At 37.7% G+C, this 21422-nt stretch overlaps 2 protein-coding genes across 10 annotated transcripts in view; one reads left to right on the forward strand and one right to left on the reverse strand.

Annotated features, from left to right (window-relative positions):
- Positions 1-5233, forward strand: part of IRAG2 (inositol 1,4,5-triphosphate receptor associated 2) — a 39586-nt gene extending 34353 nt beyond the window's left edge. For all 4 annotated transcript variants that reach the window (XM_084506114.1, XM_084506115.1, XM_084506116.1 and 1 more), the window contains 7 exons: positions 778-925; positions 1833-1876; positions 2546-2623; positions 2730-2794; positions 3208-3309; positions 3480-3584; positions 4556-5233. In XM_084506114.1, coding sequence (XP_084362240.1) covers positions 778-925; positions 1833-1876; positions 2546-2623; positions 2730-2794; positions 3208-3309; positions 3480-3584; positions 4556-4799 — 786 coding nt within the window. In that variant the 3' untranslated portion in view covers positions 4800-5233. The remainder of the gene's footprint in view (positions 1-777; positions 926-1832; positions 1877-2545; positions 2624-2729; positions 2795-3207; positions 3310-3479; positions 3585-4555) is intronic.
- LOC311429871 (GTPase KRas) overlaps positions 5176-21422 on the reverse strand; it is a 52279-nt gene continuing 36032 nt past the window's right edge. For 5 of the 6 annotated variants that reach the window (XM_084506124.1, XM_084506122.1, XM_084506121.1 and 2 more), the window contains 11 exons: positions 20398-20535; positions 17216-17362; positions 15784-15887; positions 14054-14330; positions 12152-12257; positions 9776-9942; positions 8546-8690; positions 7608-7819; positions 6786-6953; positions 6478-6591; positions 5176-5514 (listed from right to left, as the gene is read on the reverse strand). In XM_084506124.1, coding sequence (XP_084362250.1) covers positions 5245-5514; positions 6478-6591; positions 6786-6953; positions 7608-7819; positions 8546-8690; positions 9776-9942; positions 12152-12257; positions 14054-14330; positions 15784-15887; positions 17216-17362; positions 20398-20535 — 1848 coding nt within the window. In that variant the 3' untranslated portion in view covers positions 5176-5244. Of the gene's footprint in view, positions 5515-6477; positions 6592-6785; positions 6954-7607; positions 7820-8545; positions 8691-9775; positions 9943-12151; positions 12258-14053; positions 14331-15783; positions 15888-17215; positions 17363-20382; positions 20536-21422 lie in introns of all 6 variants that reach the window. The other variant, XM_084506120.1, reaches the window with a different exon arrangement.

The following is a 21422-nucleotide window of genomic DNA, read 5'->3' on the forward strand; positions in this document are numbered from 1 at the left end:
TGGGATCATTGAACGGTTTGGGTTGGAAGGGACCTTACAGATCACCTAGTTCCAACCCCCCTGCCATGGGCATGGACACCTCCCACCACACCAGGCTGCCCAAAGCCCTATCCAGCCTGGCCTTGAACACCTCCAGGGATGGGGCATCCACAGCTTCTCTGGGCAGCCCATGCCAATGCCTCACCACTCTCTCAGTGAATTGTTTTTCCTTATGTCTGACGTAAAACTACCCTTTTAGGGTAGATTTAAAACAATTCCCCCTTGTCCTAAGAGAGTTTAAACTATCACTACACCCCCTGACAAAGAGTCCCTCCCCAGCTTTCCTGTAGGCCCCCTTTAGGCACTGGAAGGCTGCTGTAAGGTCTCTCTGGAGCCTTCTCTTCTCCAGGCTGAACAATCCGAACTCCCTCAGCCTGTCTTCAGAGAAAAGGTGCTCCAGCCCCTTGATCATCTTTGTGGTCCTCCTCCGGACTTGTTCGAACAGGTCCGTGCCCTTCTTGTGCTGGGGGCCCCAGAGCTGAACACAGGGCTCCAGCTGGGGTCTCACAAGAGCAGAGCAGAGGGGAGGATCACCTCCCTTGCCCTGCTGGCCACACTGTTTTTGATGAGATGAGAGATGGTGAAACTTAGCAAGTATGATGCAAAATCGTTTCACTTTAATCCACAATGATGTAAGATGACAGTAGATGGTCAAGGGGAAAAAAACTGCATCATGTTTAGATTAAGATGTTCCTCAGACACTTTTTTTTCCTACTGCTGTTGGTCTCTTCCTTTTAGGAGAGCCGTGTCAGCAAGGCTGTGGAAGTAATGATTCAACATGTGGAAAACCTGAAGCGCATGTACACAAAAGAGCATGCAGAACTTGAGGAGCTGAAACAGGTCCTGCTCCAGAATGAGAGATCGTTTAGCTCTCTTGGAGATCGAGGTAACCTAAGCAAAGCTGCTTAGCCTTTCCATGGCTGGCCAGGGGCCAGACAGACCCTTAGCTAATTAAAGGTCAACACTTTAGGTGGAGAGGTTATACAGCTGATGCACCTCCTTTCCTAAAATCAAAGGAAGAAATGGCAATATGCTAACAATATGGAAACAATTGTAAACTCTGTATAAATTGCCAGGAATCTTGGGACAGGGTGAAAACATTACAAGTATGCAGCTTTCAGAAAAAGTGCGTTGCATTTGGTGGTGATGATCTTACTTCTTTCAAGTAGAATATTTGGGTGTTCACTCACACTGGAGCATTCCCAGTAGCTATTTCTAAGTAGCTGAATTTTGACTGTTCTTTACAGATGCTTTCTGCTCTTTTTCTGAGTATGAATCACAGACTCCATAAGTGCAGGTGCTCTGAATTTCCCCCTTTACACACATGGTACGGTGGTCAGGTTTTCAGACAGTGTTGTGCACTTACGGCTTTTCCAGGACAAGTATTAAAATCTAAAAAAAATAAATAAAAAAATGGAGCATGTATTTTATAAGTGGAAAGGACAGTCTTACTTGTGCACTAGTAAAATTTTCTCAGGAGCCTTCTAAATTACAGGCTGCTCTTTCCTTTTTGGCTACAAGCTGTTGACTGTAAGAGATTAACCTAAAACAGGACGTTTGACTTTGATCTTTGATAATGGTTGAATTTGATCCCTGTAGAGGACGTATGATGTGTGAATGTTAACAACTTATCTAATGAAATAGAGAGCTTTTATCCCCTTAAGTCTCATTTCTGCTTTCTGGGAGCAATTTGATGAGCTCTCTGCTGAACTAACGCAAAAAGTCAGACCTCTAGTTCCAACTAAAGCTCATTACATTCTTGTAAACCTTTCTGATGTTCAATCTCTTCACAGATGAATCTACAAATAAAAAGCTATCCAATTCCTTTAACTTCAAGGTATGGCCCTTAAAGGTTAATGTGAAATTTCAAATGTGTTAAGCGTCTGTGTGTGGTTTCCTTTGCCTTGTCATGTGCTGGTGCTCTGATGCATGCATGACTTAGTGGTTTTCTGTCTCAGATATTGGCTGATGTCATCAGACACGAGGATATATGTTCAATTGACCCTCCTCCCAGCCTGAGGGAACTGCATGTGGTCCCATTTATGGTAGATGAGGTGTTCACAGAAGCTGAAATGGCTCTGCGTTCTTGTAGTGGTTAAAAACTGTTGTTCACATGTGGTTCTTTCATTGGGCTTACAGAAGAAGGGTTTAGCAGAGAGATGAAAAAATAGATGGGAGAAATTCATATTGACTGTAGGAACTCCTGTGAGGGTCATTAGGAGAATTTAGACATATTCAGTTCTGGTATTTTGCTGGAAGCTGTGTATCCAGCTTCACTTTAGATGCCTGGGGAAGTAGGAGGACCAATTACTGTGGAAAGATGCTGCTTTTAAAAGTGTATGGTTTGGGCTGTGCTTATGATTCAACTCTTCTCTCTGTGTCACTTCAAGCTAAGCAACAACTTCTAGTTTCTATACAGTTCATACAACAACAGATGGTGTTTGTGTGCTCAGTGAGTAATCCAGTCATTCCCTGATAGAGCCAGTAATGCCTTTTATTTGTGTAGCCACCATCATCCCTACGAAGAGTTAGCATTGCAACAGTGCCTAGGAGTGCTGGAAATGCAGGTGTTGGGTTACCGCTGGTAAGTAAGGGTTCCCAGACATTGAGGTGCTTCACCCTTCTCATAACTGGCTGGGTTTTGGTGGGAAAAGGCAAATGCAGTAAAGTGGCTTAAACTTCTTCTCTAGGCCCAACTACAAGAAACTGATGGAGATGAATGGAGTGATAAACTCAACAGGAGATCAAGCAGCTGGTAAAGTTACTTGGCTTTTCTTTGAATAGGGTTAAACATTTTTCAGCTCAAACTGTGCCTGTATTGAGCATCTTGAGGCATAATATTATTAGGCTACATCTTTCATGTTAGTTCCCCGTGCTTCAATACAGAAATAAGCCTTTGTGACTAAACGTTACAGCTTCCCTTTTAATTAAGGGTTGAGAAACTAGAAGAAAAATTACCTTGACTGTCTTGCATTAGAAATCAAATCTAAAAACTAGGCAGCTGACACTGATGGATGTAGTTTAATAATAAAAAAAAAAAAATCAGGCAACTAATTTTGAAGCTTATTTATCTGCGTCCCAACCAAATGAGTAAGCTGGTGCAGAATTTCTAATTTCATGCTGGGTATCTGGGGGAAAAGTAAACCAAATGTGTTTCAAATATGACAGGGGCCGACTAGGAGCAAAGCAAAATGAGAAGCGTCCTTCACTACAGCGATTCATTAGCACGTATTCCTGGGCAGAGTATGAGAATGAACATTCGGAAACAAAGTAAGTTGAAGAGAAACATCCTCCAAGGTATGCATGCAGGGTTTGTTTATTTTCAATGAACTCTTCACCTGTCACTAACCTGATCAGGGCTATAAAGTGAACGCAGGGCGAGCTCTGTGAAATCAAATGCTTGATAGAAAAGCTTTCAAACTGTTGATGCTTGCTTACAGAAATGAGCAGTCAGAATTGCCTGCTGAAGTGCAAGAAGAAACATCAAGAAAGGAAAGCGTCTCTGAAACAGGAAACTGTCCATCAAAATGGAACCTGGAGACAGCGTAAGTATTCCCCAAAATGGTCATGAGGTAAAGTAGTGGTTGGACATGGGAAGAGGAACCAAAGCTGTAGCTTATGGCTTGGTTGTTAATCCTGACTTTTGAAACAAACCAGCCAGGAATGAGTAATATAAAGTGCCAGAGGCTCACCCCACCAGGGAGTCATAACTAACCTTAAGTAGTGAGTCCTGTGCAATGCTTAACAGCAGCTTTGACACAAACTGAGGGACAAGTAGTTATCAAGATTAACAGGGTCATTGCAGCTAACTTCTCCGGATCTCACAGGTCAAAAGAGTGCTGTCTTAAAGAAGCATCCCCTGCAAGCCCCTAAACTGCCCTACAGAAAAGGGGTTATACAATTTATCTGCAGAGAATGCATGTTCTGCATTGATACCCTATGCTAAACCTACACTTTAAGTATTCCCAATCAAAGGGGAAATGAGACAGTTACACGCTAGTATGTAAAACTGAAAAGATGGCAAGAAAAATATACTTTCTTCCTACTGTTTGACAAAGGATAGAGGTACCAATTTTGTGAGAGGTTTAAAGTTTGGCTATTAGGCAGAAGCCTTTCCTCACCTAACTTCACAGAAGGCACCAAAGCCCTAGAAAACAAAGCTTTAAGCCAGTACTTTTAGTGTTTTTCTATAAGCACGATGAATTCTTCACAATCTGCAAGGTAGTATTTGTGAATCCTCTTCAGACATATGGTGCGGTATAGGGAGCGTGGCTGCTTGAACAGAGCTTATGGGTCAAGTCCATCACCTAAACAGCTTATCAAAAACTAGTTAACTGAAGTCTGTGAAATGCAAGCTATCACTGTACATAGCTCCCAATGCGTCAGCTACCTTGTCACTTCTGATCGTTGTTTGTTATAAGCTTTGGTTTGTTTTGTTTTTGGGGTAAGGGTGGGGAGAGGGGTTCCTATTTTTGAAGAAAGATGGAACTACTACATGACTTACTCTTTTCTACAGGTGCAACTTAGTGTCATCATGGGCATCCCATTTCAAGACTTCCTTTTCCAACGCTAACAAAACTCTCTGGGTTTCTGTTTCCATCCTGGTACTGCTTGCTGCTTTTACAAGCTTCCTCACTGGGTTGTCTCTTCAAAGACCAGCAGATGCAGCACCTGTCGGCACTGGGGACTCCTGGACTTCACTACAGCAACTGTTGTGGCCGTATACAGGACTTCAACACAATGGACCACCCCCAGTATAACAAAGGTTCTGAATTTTGTAAAGTTATCCTTCTGAGTTCTGGTTGACAGTATGAGAAGCTGAGATACTGTATTTAAGGTTACATGTTTCAGTTGGTTTGTTTGGGTTGTGGGTGTTAGCGGGGGATTTTTTTTTAAGTGTGACTTGAAATTGAGAAAATATTTTTTCCTTATTCTGACAGAAGTTCTTTTCAAGTACCTAAGAGTGTCTTAATTCCATTCAGATATAGAATAAAACAGTTAGTGATTTTGAACATAGCTAACAGTAGGCATGACTAAATGGTCCAGCCACAAGAGAATAAATAACTTATTTTAACAAAAATAAGATGGTTACACTTTAGTCATTAAACCTGTTCCAATAATTTGAATAGAAAACGATTAAAGACTTAAAATGTAACTTTATTGAAAGCTTTTGATAATAAAGTTTTAAAGGAAAGCATGCGGTATTTATGAGTATGTTAAAACTCTTGTAGCAAGGAGCAGCTGAAATACAACATCAATAAACAGGAAGTTAGCTGTACTCACTCTATCAATTGCTTCTTTGCTGGCAAAGTCTTTAAGCATATGGTAGAGTGTGGAGTGAAATTCAGAATCTTCTTCTAGCTCTTTTGAAAACGCTTCACTGGTTTCTGTGATCTTGAGTTTCAGGGCTCTCTGACCATTAAACATGTAAAGAGACCAGTCTTTGACAAAATCATCTTTAAGATGCTCACCTACCTAGTGCAGAAAAAAAATGGGCTGTAAGATGAAGTCCATGACACTGACAAAGAACAAATTCTAGTATAAAATTCTAAGTTCTAGTGTACTTACGAGTGTAATACAGGAAAAAAAAAAAAAAAAAACACAAAGCATTGCTTTGAACTGTTAAAATAGTATTATATTTTTAAGTAAATGTGTGTGTACCATGTATCAAAATCTTCATCTTGTTTGCCTCTATAAAATGCAAGGTTGGTCACTCTAGCTTTCTTGCTGTTCCTGACTCATATGAAAAGAGTAGCTAGGTGCAACAGGCATCATACACTTTACTTCTTCCTGCTGGGATTAAGAACTGGGCTAAACATTTGCATTTGTGTTAAAGTCTTAGTCTAACTCAAGATCTCTCAAGATTTCAGCAGTATGATATGTTCTATATCCACAGTCATAACTGAGAGTATTACGGTGTCTGGGAGAAGTTTTAACCACATTTTTTTTTAGTTTACAGAGGGAAACTTATCAACTCAAGTTGCTTATTCCCTTCTTTACAGTACAGAACAACTGAAAACACATACAAAGCCAAGAAAACTTCTAGATGGTAATTGAGGGGGCTTTTGATAGCCCCGTAGTAAGCTACTTGCTGAAAAATCAGCATCCACCTGTGTCATCCCAGCTTCAGCTAGAGCCTCAATATCTGACCTGTCAGCTATACATCTTAGCACATTAGCAAGTATCTTTGTTACTGAAACTTACATTTGTGAGGAATGGGCTTGAGGTGTGAAGCAGTGGAGAAGTAGGCACTGAAGTTTTGCTAAACAAAATACTATTATGTGAAACAGTCACCCCGAATCTTAACTGCTGCACTAAGCATTAGGTCAGAGCCTGAAGATTGTTTGAAATGAGCATAAATGAGGAAAGTTATTTGTCTTTTCTGTGATATGCTTCTGTACTGGTTGGTCTCTAGACATTTGGTCTAAAGCTACAAACCTTGAACACTACTTGATCTTGACCCGCTTCTAGATTCCATTTGCTCCAGCCAAAAGCAAAGGCGGATGCAACCAGGGCCATCTGTTGGTATGCCCTAACTTCTGTTAGGGGAGCCTGTAATGCAAAAGTACAGTTAGAAGATATGCATCCACTAAATCTCTACTTTATATGAAGGTAAGAAAAAGCTTGTTTTAAGCAGAATCCACTGGCTAAGCTGCACGGACACTCATCCTCATTCTGTACAATAGGTCCTCATACAAGAAAATGTTGCCTCCCTGAGAAAGTTTGGGGGGGGGAAGCCCACTCACCTTCTTGTTCACAGAGACGTATTTATATGAATACTCTCCTGGGAAAATATTCACACCAGCCTCCTTCAAAACTTTTCTTAAGGTGATGGGACATATCCATTTTCCTGTCAGGTGAGAAAGCACATCCTTCTCTTCCACTGTGACTGCAGCCACCATACACTGATTACCCTGTTGTATAAACCAATCAAAGCATCTTACTGATGACTAACGTCATTGATACCTGAAGCCAAAAATAGCTTATTTGCTCCTTTTCTATCCTGGATATTACCTACATTAGCTATCATCCTCGTCTTTAAACATTCACAGATCTTGTAGGAAGCCATTTTACTGTTGTATTTCAGAACTGACACTGGTTTACTGGTCCACACTTATGATCACACTGTCGTTTTAGTAACAGATATTGATTTATATGACAAGGAAGATATGCACAATCACGCATAACTTGGTATTTGTTCTTTCTAACGGTTCAAAAAAGCAGGTTGCTTGAAATGCTCAGTTCTTTTTGTGCAGTTTTGCAGTAAGAGAGAGCAATACTTCTCACATGCCAGTGAAGCAGCTGACTAGCAAAGTAGTATCAATATCAAAGAACTTAACGGAATGTTGCAGAACAGATGCTTTCTTTTGACCAATTCACAGAAAAAATAAATCACCAATAATATTGGTGTTTACATTAGAGCTTGGAGTAGTTCCTTCCTTATTTTCAATAGCAAAGGAGTGAGATTCAAGTTGCTCTTGTGGAACCATCCCACGTTCTTAAGAAAGGACAGTGAAAATTCTGTTTTTTAAAAAACAAACTACCAGTGTTTTAAGAAAAAATAGTACCTTAATTTGTATCTGAACTTCTGCAAAGACTGTAGTAACTGTAAGTAGTGCTTCATTTATACCAATAGGCCGCAATTCCCATGCCTGATATGGCATGTTGAGATGAACGTTCTGGAGAAGTGCTATTGTATGAAAGGCACCCATCTCAAAAGTGATACTTTTCTGTGTTTCATATGTTATGTTGCTGATGCCATCAGTTCTCCACTGTTGGCCTTTACAAGAGATGCAAAAAGAAAAAACATATACATAAAGTTTCTGCTTGTAATATGTACTGGTGAAGAATTAGTAAAAGATATCCTAGGTAAACTGATATTCAGAGTTGGATAAGATAAAGCACAAAGTAAAGAGAATTCATTTAAGGCAAAAACCTTCTCTCCTTTAAGTACAAAATTAGACTAATTCTGATGTGAAAGCTCGCTAAGCTCAAAAGAAAGTTATGTTAGTATTTGTATCTTTTTTTAATGTAGGATATAGCACTCTTCAACCTTATTTCCAACAGTAACTTGAAACATTGAACTATCTTAAGTTCTATTACCTTTAATGACGTAACATCAGAGGTAATGTATACTTTTTTTTTTAACATTTAATATTTTGAGGTAATATGACTACATGTAGTTAGGGGGTAATTTGGCTCAAAGTGGACTTCATAGGACTTTGCTGTATCAAAATGTCATTTGTGGTATACAGTTCACTACTACACCCATTAATATGAAAGAAAAAAAAGTTAGTGAAAATCCTTGAGCAGTCCCTGATTACATATGATGCAGAATCAAACCAGAAAACAAAACAAAAAACACACAAATTAGTTAAGGGAGTTTTGTGTTAACTATTTCTTGGCTGTGAATTGGCTCTTTTCTTAACTGATAACTTTCTGAAATATTTGAAATTATGTATCGAGTCCATTAGTTAAACGAAATACATTTATCTTAAGTTGGTACCTGCAGGATCCCATCGGGCTATCACAGGCTCCTCGCAATAGATCACGTTGTCAGAAAGCCTAAGCGTTATCTGTATTGGTGGATATGGGGTATCGTCAGACTCTTCTGGGGGATATCTGTATGCCTCCAAGCCACTGTCAAGTAACTTTAGCAAAATGCAAAAAGGACGAACAAAAACACTTATTAGAAAATGCAGTAGCCTGAATTTGTTTTTTAAATCCACCTAGTTACCTGTGGAGTTTCCTAACATACAATTTAAAATTTACTAGTTGAAATTGTTGGCTAACATGGCCCACTTCCAAAAAAGATTTTTCTTACATCTTCCTGCTAAAGTATTTTGCTTTACTTTTAACAAGCATTAACGTGAAACCCCCTAATATAGAAATCAGCACAAGGTCTGCTGCAGTAAACGTTTCCCTTCATGGGAACTATACCACTGAAGACAGTATTCAAGGTAAGTACCAATGGGCAGTTGAACCCTTTGCATGCTGTCTGTGGCACTTTTCAGGCAGCACCACAAAGTTAAGTGGAATCATTCCTTAATAGATTCACGGTACTCAAAGTAAACAAGAGCACTTCACAGGCAAGAAGAGATACAGCTCCAATTTGCTTGCACAGTGTCAAAGGTAATGAAAGAAGTCAAACTCAATTGGTAAGGCAGGTCTCTGCATGTGGCTAGAAAGGAAGATCCCATACTTCTTAATCTGTTCACAGTCCTGCTTTCTTAGTCTGTATGTGAATTTCACTTATTAATGGTTTTCAATCTCACAATAAAAACTGTGACATAGGTTAATGCTGCATAAGGCACCACAAGTAGGAGAACTATGATGTGTTTTCTATAGACCATCTATACCTTGCAGAGCCCAGAATTGAGTGGGCAGTAATTTTGTTACCATACTTCCTTAAATGTACTTTTCATAGACCAAAAAAAAAAAAAAAAAAGAATGTCGGGCTTTGCTTTTATTTCACCCTAGAGCATTTACAGCACAACAATTTAATGTATCCATGCTAGCTGTGCTGATGAACACTGATCAAATGCGTGCTTCAGTAAATGCTGCTCCAAAAATTGGCTATGTCTAACTGAAAACACGATTTCATAACTTGGTCCTTTAGTTCATTGCTCAAGAAACCAACATATATATAAACTGCATACATACTATGGTGAAACAACTCCAGAACAGCTCTTCAGGGATGAAGACTCCATGAGGTGTAATACATTTTTTCACTCACCTCCACCATATTCCAGTTCTTGACTTGTTTGACCTGAGGTGGAAGCTGCAGTGCATCGATATGGTACACGCCACCCACTGGTACAAACTGTTGCAAATCAACAATATTTTCATCAGTTATCTCATCTTCTTTTTCATTGGTCTCTTCTTGCATCTGTGGACTCAGAACTACAAAACAAATAAGTAAGAAGTGTTAATTTGGTGCTTGAACTAAGCCGTTGTAATTTCATACTACTATTTTTTTTTTTTTTTTTTTTTTTAACATCTCCACAAGAAGTCTGTGTACTTGAAATGCTTTACGTTCTGTGGTATTTCAGCTCCATCTGCTGGTATGCTACACATATTTGAACAATTAATGGAAACAGTTGGACAATGAAAAAAAGCTTTTTTTTTTTTTTGGTACTGAGCTTTCTATCAGATTAATCTCTACTCTTGCTTTGTAGTCAACTCACACTGTTTCATATAGTAATAAGGTTTTACTGACAAAAATAAATCAGTTGCATCAGTAATCAGAAAAATTTTACAAGTATACGAGACAGTAGATTCTGGCCAGGTTTGGTAAGATCTTATTGGCATGGAAACAAGGCAAATCAAAAGGTATAAGGCAGCTATAGACTACAGGTGAAAGCTATTTACAAAAAGCATAAGGCGTTTAACATGTTAAACAAAATTTTTAGAAAACAAAAGACAATTCATAATGTTTTTTTTCTATGTATAACTGTGTATGTATGAATTCAACTTTTACTCAATTGAAAAAAGTTATTAGAAGGCAACAAGGTAATGAACTAAAATGACTAGAACCACTTTCTTCAAAAAAAAATCACAAAACATTGTATCAGACGTTACAGAAGGAGAAAGTTATTGTTAATGGGGATCAAGGAAGTGTTCATAATGTCAAAACAATTACTGTGTTATAAAAAAATACACTTTTAGAGAGTGAGATAATCTTAAAAAAAAAAAAAAAAAAGACAAATATCTGTATAAACTGCCTTCAAGCTTTTTACAAAACAAGTGAAAGTTCTGTTAATTTTGTAACACCAGCTTTAGTTGCATAGTTTATGTAGAGCTTTTACTCTACTGTACTCAGACTAGAAGATGCAATTCAAAGATCCTTTTGCAGTTATTCTGAGCAAAAAAATTACAAAAACTAAAAACCATTTTAATACCAGTCACAATATAGCTTGCACTTTAATGTGCTTTCTAAAGTAATAATACAATAATATTTAAATGTCTTCTAAACAAAACTATTAATTCTGTTAAGATAAATTCTTAACACTAGTACAACTTAAATCCAGAGAACAACCTGCACTAGTTCTTGCTCTTTTCAGTGTTGCACACTCCTGATTTTCTACTGTTTTACCTTAGCTGCCTGTTTTCAATGAATTTGTGGTAACTTACTATCCTTTCAAGCCCCATTCCCAAAAATGGTTGAATGGGTTTGCAAATCATTAGTATGTCAGCAAAGGCATGATTTTAAAAGCCTTCTCTCCTTATTAAAGCAAATAGTAGCTTCAAAGTCATTCAGATATAAGTAGTACATTTCTGGGTACATATATTCAATCTAATAATAGGGATTTTCAACGCCTTACAGAAATAAAATATAACTCCCCCTCTGACTGAAGTACAAAGTCCTTTATACTCTCTTGAAAACCACCTTGTTTGGGTGATCCATAAGGTACAGTCTGACAACGTGCTTGCTGCAACTCTGTTTAGCAGAAAGTTATTGTTTTTTTTTTCAAATGAGCAAAAGGCTGCAAAGCTCAGCTGAACTCTGATGAACAGTTTGCATTTTACTTAAGACAGTACTACCAGAAAACTCACTTTTACTAAACCAAAGGATACTACAGCACCACAGAAACTTATAACTTATGTTGGACAGTTTTAATTCCTGGATTAGACCCTCTTTTAGTAAAGCACATCTGTCTATATCCTACTCTAAGTAGATGTTTAAGTAGTACTTTGTAATACCTATGCTGCCTAAGTACATACTAGTGTAAGTACTGGATTTATTTTCTTCTGGAGAAGTTAATCTCACCAAGCAAACTGTCAGATTCATAAATATTGTTTGCCTCGCTCATAAACATACACATACATAAACATATACATAATTACTATGTTTATGTACATTTATGAATTAACACATACAGGGAAAAAAAAAAAGTGTAGGGACAAGATCAATCTCCCTATCTCATTTTTTCCTCTGCATTTAACAATCATTAACAGAAGCGTCAACAAAACTCATGTTATAAAGTCAGCAATGTATTTATAAATTTTGTTCCATTTGCATAGAGATCTATATCACCATGCTTCCATATAGAAAACAAGACATTTAAAATCAGTAATTCTGTAGTGCTGCAAATAAAAACTAACCAAATACCTTGTGATGGTATGTCTAAGATTTCTGATTTCTTCTCAGTTGCCTCCTCTGTCTTCTCATTTATGTCAGTTACGCTATTGTATTTTTCTTTGAATGAAATAGCACTCTATAGAAAAAACAAAAGACATCTTTTATTAGGCAAACAATAAAAAGAGCATATCACCTCCTCTAAAACAATGGTCTAAGGAGAAAGAGTGCAGTTCTACTCTTGTAGCCATATTTGTACCAATCTTGCTACAGGGTCAAGGTTTTTGGAGAAATCATTTTTACCTATATAGGAAAAATATTTTTTATTAAAGGCATGCTCCAATGGAAGTTTGAACATGTAAATAGAGAAAAACATAAAATATTTACTTCATTTCCACAGCAAATTTGACCCCAAACCCCACAGATACCATACAAGCATTTAATCATATTAGCAATGTGTACACTCAAATATTATGCTTTTGCTGCCTTTACAGCTGAAAAAATGACACAAAGAAAACTTAACCCAATGTTGAAACCAAACCCATGCTGATACTCTGTCAGCTTCCCCACTTCCAGTCTTAGACTGTGCCTTGCCTGTAACGTTTATTCCCTTTCCCATAATGTTTCAAAACGTTTTTCAAATTTTCAAAATGTTACCCTAGACTTCTAGGCAAAATTCCAACCCAGATATGAATTCATCACTGTCATAGTAGACTTCCGGAAGTGCAATGGTAGACAAATGGCAGTTCAACACACAAACCAGGCATTCGGAGGCACGGGCACCTCCTGTGTCCTGTGGCGTGCCTGACATTGTGCTGGATGAACAAACACCTCAACTAGGACAGAATGGGAGGGCACTAAGGTGTTTACCCACGTAAATGTGGAGGAGATCAAGGCAGAGCCAGACAGGAGTGACCACAATATCTGAGAGAAGTGGAAGCTACAGAGAGAACAGGAAAATTCATGAAACTGCATTCAGAGAAGGAGAATAAGGCCTGTAAAAGAAAAAGAGAAGCAATAGAATGAGAAGCCTGGAGAAAGCCTGAAAAACGCATGTGAAAACTGCAGAAGGATGAGACTTATCATGCAAAATAAGAAAAAAGGAACCAAGAAAAATGTGATTTCAGGCACTGATTCACTACAGAGGATTTCAGGGACCAAAAAGGCAAGAATCATTGATCCAGGTATTAAGAAGGTATGAAACATGATGGCTTACAGCTTTTTATGCAGAAATTTTAGATAGAGAACCCGAGTCGTTTATCTGCAGGTCACAGGTGCGACCAAGTGAAAAACTCAAGCCCAGTAACAAGAATACAAAAACAACCGATCCCTCAACACCCAGAGCCAACATACTCCGTTGAAGTTTGCAGAGGGTTCAGCTGCCAGAAACAGGTTTTGAAAGCTCTCTAGTGGCAAAAGCTTCAACGTACAGGAACTGAGCAACTATGTAACTGCACAACCAAGACCTATTGAACTCTGAATCCTATTTTGCACTCTTCTGATGTCCCTAATACTGCATTCCTGTAGTGATTTTAGTGAGCTGTAAGTTTCTCCGAAGCAGAATATATCCATCTTGACTTATGTCACAGACACCTGGATATATCTTACAAGAGATACAACCTTGCATTCTTCATGGCATGATCCGACTCATAAAATGACAATCAAATGCCAACCCATGCAGCATGCAAATACCCTGCAACTGTCACAGCCTGTCAAAACTTTCCTTTCTACCATTTTTATGACAATCTTCAGTTGTTCATCTTTCCACACCCTCAGAAGATCTATGACAATCTTAACACAAGTTGTCTTTTTCCACAAAAGTTTAAGAACTTTGTTCTCTCAGGCACAGGGCACATGAAGAAGCTATTACACAGCAATTAGGCCTCAAGTAACAACAGCACCATAAAATATCCTCTTGTGAGATTTTATGCCTACCTTTCTCTCATCAGAATGTGCTTCTTCCTCAGTGGGCACATTGGGCTCTTCTGCAGCTTTCTTTTCTTCTTCTAGTTCTTCTACATTGTCCTTTGAATGATGAGTTGACTCTTTGCTTTCTAAGACTTCCAATTTCGGCACACTCTGGCACTGCAGCCAAAGTGGAGATACATGGTCATAATGAGTGTGCAATATGCGAACAGCAACATTACTCACAGCCAGGGACTTTGGAAGATCGAATCCATGATGTGTATCACAAAACACATGATTCTTGAACCTGTAAATAAATTAAAGAAATAAAAAAGTTCCCTAGTAGGATCGGCAGCACTTATTTTCACAGTTATTCATGAGTATTCAAATTGATGTTCTACACTAAAAGTCACCTAAATCCTCTTTTGTCACATGGCACAGTGTAAGAATTAGATTTGGATGTTGCAATACTCTTCCTGCCCTGCATTAACAGCTGTCTGTAAGCTCCTCCAGAAAACCTGCAACTGCATGAAGGGCATCAGGAGCTGCAAAAACGTAATGGTCCTGATAGGAAGACAAGGCGACATAATCAGATGGCAGCTGTTCTACACAGTACATTTCTGATAAAACAGATTAATTTAATGGGCAAAGTCCTACACAGGTAAAATCACTATTTGTCTGTGTTACAACAATCTCAGCATGTTCCACGTAAAACACAAAGGGATACAAAAGCAATTCTGATAATCAACAGCATTACAGACCCACCAATCCTTTTGACAGCATAGGAATCAGGCTAAGAGCAGCACAGGAGGCCAGCCTGCATCAGACCACTTATCTAACTTTTGAGTCAGGATTCTTGCATCTGTCAGAGTAGACGTTTAAGTTTCTTACTCATTGCAATTCCAGCCCAGCCAAATGCAAAACAATTTAAATAATACTGATTTTCTGCCTAACAATAGAAAAACATCTTCTAGTAAAGCATTATTTAATTTTTATTTAATATGATTTATTGTTTTTAATTATATGTGCTTCTTGTACACCAAAAGGCTTTAACTCGAATGGGCACTTGCCAGAGGTCAGTCTAACATTGCTCAGGATCAGCCTTCTAGATACCTTAGCAAAACTTACAACAGCAGGTCCTCAGTCAAGGCAAAGTCACGTTATTCCTCATATTTGCAGATAGGGAGTAGGAAGGCTGCTCAAAAAATTGTTTTGGAACTTGTTCTGAAAAATGTATCTACTAAAAACTCTGATTCAGAATGAACCATTGAGGATATTTACATTCCAAGCTCTGTAATCATTTATCTAACAGAGCACTGAGCACAAAGCATCATTCACCACTTTGCAAGGAACTGTGAAGGCTTAGAAATTATTTTAAGGCATCAGCAAAAAAACATTAATTCCAAAGGAATTTCAATTCTCTGCATGAGTTTTATTGTTTTTATTTTAAAATTGTTCTGTCAGAAACAGGGTTCTACTCCGGCATTTTAAGAAAAAAATATGTTATATATATATATGTGTGTGTGTGTGTATGTGTATCTAAAGATACACATATAAAAACACTCCAGTTGTTCAATAAAAAGCTGATGTAACCGGGATCTTCCTTAGCAACAGGATGGTATGAAATTCATCAGCTGGGAGTCTGTAGAATAAATGCTATTCACCATAAAGGGATCACAAGAAACCAGTTCTTTGTGTTTACTTGATTTGATTAGACAAAGCCAGGCTTCACTTCAATTAAGAATTTCAGTATGTTGTACCTTACTTTCTTCTTCAGATTGGCCCAAATACAGAAAGTAACATTTTTGTCCTTTATGACTGCCTGCATATTTCCAGTGTCAGAATCTTCATACATACTAGCTGTCTACAAAGAAGAAGCAGATTAAATCACTTTTTCTTCTTATTTATTTTTCTTAAATTTATACTGGAATAAATAAATTTAAAAGAAAAGACATGTAAGAACAAAAATACACTGGACAAAGCACGTAAGTTGCATCCCTTGGTAAAACTTGAACTATGTTATTTTTTCTTCCTCTGACATCATCAATTCTGTCAGTCAAAATACTGCCAAATATGTGGTCTTACGTTATCCCCTTCAATGGTTCTGCCAATCTCTCTTAATTATTTGCCTTCAAAAATACTTCTCAGTACAAATTTAAAACAAAAAATTTTTAAAAAAGCATTTCTTGAATAATAAACACTCCTACACCACAGTCACTACAAAAAGTATTTTTTATTTTTGTTAATATAAAACCTGTAAAATTATAATTACATGAGGAGTTCAATCCTAAACTCAGGAAAAATGATCAAGAATTTACAGAAAGTTTTGACTCTCAGCAAACACACAACTGGTTCACTATTTCTTTTATTTCCTTTATTCCTTTTTTTTTTGTTGTTGTTGTTTTTTGTTTTTTTTTTTTGGTTCCTCTATCAATACTCTTTTACTAACCATACTTACACATATGATTAATATGCTTAGAATAGCATATGCTATGGTGGTTTAACATGGGTAGATAGCAAAGCACCACCATGCTGCTCTCACTCCACTCACTGCCAAAGTCCCGCAGCTGCCAAAGCCTTGCCACATAAACCCAATACAAGCAAGATCACCATCTGTACCTATGTACATGCAACCCAGAAAAAGGATTCATAAATACGTTTTCATTTTATTGTTTAAATGCCTTTTAGGCTTCCTAATATTTTCACTTAGTCACATGGTCTAAGATTTTGGGTAGATGTGTGGTGCCAGGAGTTGGACTTGATGATCCTTATAGGTCCCTTCCAACTTGGGATATTCTATGATAATATTTTAGTCATATCTACTTGTATTAAAAAGGTATATAAGCTAATCATATGATCTACTTTTCACATTTGCAATTTTTTCGTACAGTCAGCTAACTTCTAATTTAAAACAGTGACAAAATAGGAAACAAACTTCACACTGAGTCCCTTGTTTCCAACATCTCCAACTATCACAAAAGTTCAAAGTAATTGAATATCAAACATCTTAATGGTAATGGTAGTTTCCACTGTAAAACTAAGATCTTAAGAGGTTATGAAAAAATAGTCTGGTATCTACTCTACATGTGATTTGTGTAACAATATAAGAAAAAACATCACAGCAAAACACTTGTAGCAAAAACTTTTATGCACTGTGTATATTACAACTTTGAAGTAGTAAATCTTACTTACTTTAAGCAGGTGTTCTGTTGCTTCATTGTACTTCTGATGAAGTAAATTCTGCAATTCCAAAATAGTTTCCTGGTACTGGACTATTTCTTTGTCTGTTATCTCACTTGGTGGTGTGTCCAAGAGGAAAAACTGCAACTTCTCAATTAACTAGAAGACATTATATGCAGGTAAAGTGCCTCTGTTTTGACACCAACCCCAGCATAATGTGTGTTCATTCCCTAACCTGTGGGCTGTATAGAATTTTAGCTTATAAAATTTATTGAACCAGTTTGTCACATGAATAAATCTGTTGGTCAAAAATTAGTTTTCATGAAAAGCTTACAGCCTTCTTCTATAGCAAAAATCTCAACTGCTAAATCTAAAAAAATATGTAATAGTGAAACACATAGCAATTAAATTTTAATTCTCAGAACAATCCTTAGTGTGAAGTTTGGAACTCTGTGATAACATTGTTATCTTCCATTATATGCTAGTATCTTGACATCTAAGCACATGTACAAGACTAAAAAATATTCCTAGTTGGCTGAAGTTTTAAAGACACTGATCTATCACAGGGGAAAAAAACAGTATTTCATTGGCATTGTATTTATTAGCATACTGTCTAGTAAAACTGAATTTCAAATCTGTTGATAAAATTTGTATTACTATTCACTTCCTATCTACAAATTATAGCCATTAATGTTAATAAATGCTGCACAGAATCAGGAATAATTTGTTTCACTTTATCTGTATGACTTGCTTATTTCTCAAGAAAAAAAGGTGAGTTTGGGGCTCTGTATGGCAAAGGTTGTAACTTCAAAGTAGATGAATGACAACAGTAAAATGACTGTAAATATTAGCATTTTAAAACAAACTTCAAAATGAAGATTACAGGAGAAAAAAAGAAAAAAAAAAAAGTAGTACATAAAGCTTATAAAGCTGCTGTTTCATGCTGACCACCTGACTATTACGGAAAACTTCACAATGCTATATTTGGAATACCTTCTAGCTATCATTAGAATTACAAAATAAAGACATTAACTGGAGGGAGGATGTTAAATAAAAATCAACCTTCACAGAAGCGAAGAAATGATCAGAATAATTATAATAGCTTAAGACCAGATGATCTTGGAGGTCTTTTCCAACCTTAATGAATCTATGATAGAAGAGCTTACCACAGTGGGCTATGGACAATCTGTGGTCTATGAAGCCCCAGTAAACTGTTTACAGAACAAAATTAAATAGGGTTTTTTAAATGGGGTCTATCAGTGCATATGATAAACCATGAAAAAAAAATGAATTTTAACAGTAATGTATTGATGCAAAAACCTTGTGGATCATTGCCAGTGATGGTATCTGCTCAGTCAGACTATAGTCAAAAGTCACAAGTTACAAGTAGATGTTAAATTCATTCAGGGGCTCCCATCCTTTTAGACTACTGTCCCAAATGCCATCTTCTTTTCCTCTGTGCCTTGGCATCTTTGCTTCCTGTCCCTCCTCCCCTGGGCCTGACTCCTGCCACTTCACAGGCATCTGCATCCTCAGAAGCCTCCCTTTCTCTTTTCTTGCACCCTGCTTCACTCTGAGGGACTTGCACCACTGCCTCTATCTCTCTACTTGTGTCATTCCTGCAGTGATGCCTCTCTTCACAGCTCTGGGCCACAGGTCCGCAGTAAGAGGATGAGAAGCATTAAACATCATCCATCTGTGGTCCCCCTTGAATAACACCTCTCCTGTCATCTCTGCATGCCTCACCTGTAATGGGAAGCAGCACCACTTATCTGGCAGAGAGGAGAAACACTGTTGTTATGCAGACAGAAGAAGAGCTATCACTGCAAAGACATATTATGTACCTCTTCTCTTCCCTGTGCTCTCCCAGGCCTGCAGTGCTGAGACAAAGGGAAAATTGGATTACATTTTATACCTCCCTTCCAGACTCACTGGACTGTTTTTCTCTTAGCCTGTGAAATCGCAGCACTACTGCTTTTTAAAGGAATAGCAAAGCAGCAGCAGATGTATAACAATATTACTGTCTTTTTATATTTAACTTTAACACACTCTGCCTTGATAGTGAGGTGACCCCTATCAACTAGGATCTACAAGATCTCACAGTCCTGAGTGGTTAAAATTTTTCTCCAGATACATGAACAGAGCAGGAAAGAAATGCTTAGATGTTCAGGACCAAAAGAAGATAACCACTCTTTTAGCACTCTTTGACATCACCTCGCATTTCCAACAGGAGCAAAATAAAAATGCCTATATCATAGTATCACATAATACTCTACTGATCATACAGTGCAAGGGAGCACACATCTGCAGGACCTAGAGTAGCTGTAACTGTTTCGGTGTTGGATGGGAAACATGGAGGAGCGGGAAAGAAGCGTGTTTGGCAGAAAGAGTTGACAGCAGGGAGTCTAGTGGAGAGAAGGAACGGAAGTGGGCAATCGTCATGCTTTTTGCTTGGTCTGCAGCGTAGAAGAGAAATGGGAGAAGTTACCTGTTGAAATTCTTGGAAAGGACTAGCATATTCCCCACTGGCTCAGAACAAGACAGTATGTGGCAGGTGAAAATTGCAGCACTCCGGAAGCATTGCAAGATGGGAAGTCTAACACAGAACCAAACTAGCCCAGTGAAAGATGTATTACGTATGCAACTTTCATCCCCATTTCTGTAAGACACCTTCTAACTTGCAGAATGCTATAAAATTAACATAAATGAAAAGAAAATCCTAAAATTTGATATCAGACACAAATTGCTTTGAATTGCCTCAGAAACCATCAATGATTGGCTGTGCATTTTGGGAACCCCTGCTATTACACAACACTTTACTGACCACAAACATTATGTAGTAAGACTTTTGTCCACTGAAGAATCTAAGTGTGACATGAGCTGATACATTTTGGCTCAAGGCTTTTAAAATGTAGATAGCAGGGGAGATGGAGGTTGGAATACTAGAGCTCAGCATAGAAATACTACACAGAAGTCCCTCAAAGGCACAGCATGTTTAAAGTCAATAGTCTTCTCCTTTAGACCTAACAATAAATCTGTAATAAAAAAATAAAAACTGAGGAAAGATTACTGGCTGACAAAGGTTATAGCCAATTTCAGTCACTTGACTGTTAAAAAGAAAAGTAGATGGGGGGAGCAGTAAAAAGGACATACTTTAGTGACCTTAAACCAAAGGATACCATTTTAACATTTACATTTAGTACTTGTTGTCCCTTCTCCACAACAAGTTGAATGTCCTTATTTCGATCTTCACGCCATAAGCTCATGAAAGTATTTATTTCCTGTGGTATAGTTGGGTCAGGACTTCCATCACAAGCAATATAATGCTCCCACTATAGAAAACAATCAAAAGAAAAGTAGATATGGGCATGTGGTGCAAATCATTAGAAGAAAAAGGAGGATTCTGAAAGACAAATACATTTAGTGATACATTCACAAGTGCCTCTAAACAGGACTGTAATACTACCTGGACTACCAGTGATCACTATGCCAGAAAAGAAATGGTTTACTTCCGTACTAATGCATTGAGATACTTCTGCCTACCTAATACTTACTGTTTCTTCTGTTCATTTGTTAGTGGGTTCTGTTCTCCTCAATAAAACTTGCATGTCTACAAAAGCAATGAATTCAGTACTTGACACAGAATGAGGGGGTGAAAGAATAAATGGCTGAGAATGTAACTGAGGAACCAGGGCAGGTGGAAGGGGCAGATGGTTCTCAAAACAGATATGGCCAATAAAATTGAGTTCTTACACTGGCAATAAAGCTCCTTAAGAGATTTCTACTCCAACATGTTTATTCTTCCTTTCTCAGCCCCTGAAGATTTCCTTCTCCTTTCTAGCACCCATTCAGGTATCATAGAAAGCTCCAGTGGGAATCTCAGAAGGATAGAATGATGTTTTTAAAAAAATGATGTAATTTTCAAATAAATTATTGGTCATTTTTATAAGTGAAAATTAATCAACAATCACAACCCACTTAACTCTATGAATAGGCCTAACTTTGGCTCATAGGATCAATCTACAACCTATAATGTGTGTTTTGTTTTTTTAATCCATACAGTAAGGTATTTAGGAAACCCTGCCTCTCTGTATACTGTGACGGTCAGTAATGCAATGTTACTGAAGTTTGTGTTAAAATCTAAAATGGATCTTCTAAAGCAAAGGTGCTTGCATTCCCAACTGCTTGCATAACAATTTACACTGACTTCAAAAGCAGT

This window comes from Aythya ferina, assembly GCF_964211825.1.
Source record: "Aythya ferina genome assembly, chromosome: 1".
NCBI classification, from domain to species: Eukaryota; Metazoa; Chordata; class Aves; order Anseriformes; family Anatidae; genus Aythya; species Aythya ferina.